Source organism: Notothenia coriiceps, unplaced genomic scaffold, assembly GCF_000735185.1.
Source record: "Notothenia coriiceps isolate Sejong01 unplaced genomic scaffold, NC01 NC01_scaffold00037244, whole genome shotgun sequence".
Lineage (NCBI taxonomy): Eukaryota > Metazoa > Chordata > Actinopteri > Perciformes > Nototheniidae > Notothenia > Notothenia coriiceps.
The window spans coordinates 8,994,265-8,997,147 of record NW_011369945.1 but is presented as its reverse complement, the minus strand read 5'-3'; the positions used below and the strand labels follow the sequence as shown (position 1 = coordinate 8,997,147).

Genomic DNA, 2,883 nt, shown 5'->3' with positions numbered 1-2,883 from the left:
TGGGTCAATAATTGTAATTGCGATTATTCATTGACTTTGAAAACATCCATTTATTGGAGAAAAACAATTTGACCAGTATGTTTTTAACAGTTGATTACCCTGAACTTTAAGTATAACTCAACTGAAAAACCAAAAAATGTTTTCAAAAGTAATAATAATAAAAAACATTATCATTTTATTTGATAAAATGATAATGTTTGATTGATTTAATTTGATTGATTTAACCCTGTGCCTAAACTTAAGTCCTTGAGTATGGATCTAACCTTAAAAAAGCAAGGAATAACAGCAGTCCTGGAGTCGTGCGTTGTATGGGACACAGGCATTTATCTTGAAACTTAGGTTTCTTTAAATAGAAGAATGAATTCCTAATTTTGACAAACATGGTTNGTGTGCCTTGGCAGTCTCAGCATTACTTTGAGAAAAAAGATTATTAATTTAACCCTTTTAGAAGGGAAGATATGGTCATTTGTTTTGACTACTATTCACTACTTTCATCAACCATAACTTTTTTGTTTTACATTCGATTGCATTAAGGCTTTATATTCCTGTCTCTCACTTTTTACTTTTCACCTTGTTTCCAACTGTTTCAGGAGAGTGCATTTACGTAGTCACGTTGTGCCTCTTCGATTTTACACTCCAGGGGTCAGAGTTCANNAATAAATTCCTTAAACGTGGGGCCTGCTGACCGCTGTTCTTTACGCTTGGTCTTAATGGTCACCCGAGTCGACAGGGAAAGCACTTTGGAGTGCATATTCCTATCTCTCACGTTTTACTTTTCACCTTGTTTCCAACTGTTTCAGGAGAGTGCATTTACGTAGTCACGTTGTGCCTCTTCACTTTTACACTCCAGGGGTCAGAGTTCATATGGTGGGGGAATTCCATTGGCGGTATGCGCCGGCCTGTGCCTTTACCCTGGACTTCTGGTAGAACTGCTCGGGTCTTGATAGATTGAGTGGGGAAGTTCATGAGACCTTAGGGTTGATGTGGCCAGGGAAAAGAAAGTTTGGGGCTCTCTGCTGGAACTGCTACCTCCGCGACCCGACCACGGATAAGCGGGAGAAGATGGATGGATGGATGGATCATTTTATTTCAATTACGTTGTTTTCGTAATCGTTGCAAGCCATAATCGCGATTAAAATACGATTTAATTGAGCAGCCCTACATTAGTGCTGAGACATACATCAGACCAAAGGGAAAGCTTAGAGGTATATACCAGGAACTCGTGTCCTTGAGGAAGGCTTTTACCTCGGCTTAAGGCCCTGTGGCTTTTTTCTCTGAGAGTCAGCCTTTCATAATGTACTGCATCAACATCAGGGACTGACTACTCTCTGAGCAACAGGAGTAGTCATCACCATTAATACACTAATGAATTAAGTAGTCACACTACTCTGCTCCTACACTCATCACTCTCCTTCTGTGTTTCATGCTTCGTCCTTGTCTGCCCTTTTGTCCTTGTCTCCCCTCCCCTCCCTCCCTCCCTCCCCTCCTCCATTTTACAGCCCCAGACTCCCACCAGCGCTGCGTCCCGGAAGCGACAGGCTCTTGCCGACTCGTCACCTGTGGCAAAGACCCCTCGCTCCGCCTCTGCTTCCCCCGGTGGCCGATTACGATCTGTCAGCCATGCCTATAAGGTTTATATGGTTTCTTACCTCATGACATGGCATATTACCAGAAAAAGAGAAAATCATTTGGATTGATGAATTGAAGTGAAAGATACCAAAACACCTGTATAGAAACTCTCACACACATCAGTCATCACTTCACTTCTTCCCAAAAACTGTCTCAAGATATTGGTATACTGTTTTTGTGGATGGGTTTTAAATAAAGGTTAATTTAGTTTCAAGATTCAAAGGCTTAATGTCACAAGCTACAGTGTAGAAATCGAGCTCCTCCAACAATGCTACATAGTTATAGAAGACATAAAACAATACAAATAAATAAAGATAGTGTAAGAAAAAACAGAGTAGAATAATGTGTATTATGTTGCAGACCAATGAAGATAACTATATACATGTTAGGAAAATAAATACAAACAATAAGCCAAATAATGCAGAGAAGGGCTAAAAAAAACAACATTTTATTTATTCACAAATTCTCTCTCTCTCTCTCTCTCTCTCTCTCTCTCTCTCTCTCTCTCTCTCTCTCTCTCTCTCTCTCTCTCTCTCAGGTGCTGTTCACCGGCGTGGTGGATGAAGAAGGGGAGAGGGTGTTGGCTCGTCTGGGAGGCCGCATGGCCAAAGGCGTGGCCGACATGAACTGTCTGGTGACCGACAAGGTGCGCAGGACCGTGAAGTTCCTGTGTGCCGTGGCCAAAGGAGTCCCCATCGTCACCACACACTGGCTGGACTACGTTAGTTCAAACATTACGTTTTATCTCTCTATAGACAGAGGTGGGATGTAACTCAGTACTTTTACTCCTGTACTAAAGTACAACTCTGAGATACTTAATCTACTTCCTTTTTATACTTAGTTACTTTACAGATGTGGATGAATGATGTGAAATATAATCAAGTGTTAAATCAGACTTGAGTTCCACCTGGAGTGAATTCACCAGCTACCCTGCAGTATACAAAGTCATTCAGACTAGCTGCACCTTTACCAGCTTTGAGAACACTTTCATGATCAATCATTATAAAACATATCATATCTATTATTCTGAAATGGAATAAACTTTTGGTGCTTTAAGTATAATTTGATGCTAATACTTTTACTTGAGTAACATTTTGAATGCAGGACTTTTACTGTAACTCCTACGCTCTGGTACTTTCATTTCATTTCATTTTTATTTGTCCCGCTCATGGTACGCAAAACCAAATGTACAATAATTGCAACAAAACATGACTCTACCATTGAGCGAAAAGGAGCAGGGAGAAGAATAAAATC

The 2,883-nt window shown here is 40.5% G+C and overlaps 1 protein-coding gene across 1 annotated transcript in view; it reads left to right on the top strand.

The window, feature by feature from the left end:
• Positions 1 to 2,883, top strand: part of LOC104965278 (mediator of DNA damage checkpoint protein 1-like) — a 31,493-nt gene that overhangs the window by 2,001 nt on the left and 26,609 nt on the right. The window contains exons 3-4 of the mRNA XM_010794235.1: positions 1,500 to 1,631; positions 2,168 to 2,390. Coding sequence (XP_010792537.1) covers positions 1,500 to 1,631; positions 2,168 to 2,390 — 355 coding nt within the window. The remainder of the gene's footprint in view (positions 1 to 1,499; positions 1,632 to 2,167; positions 2,391 to 2,883) is intronic.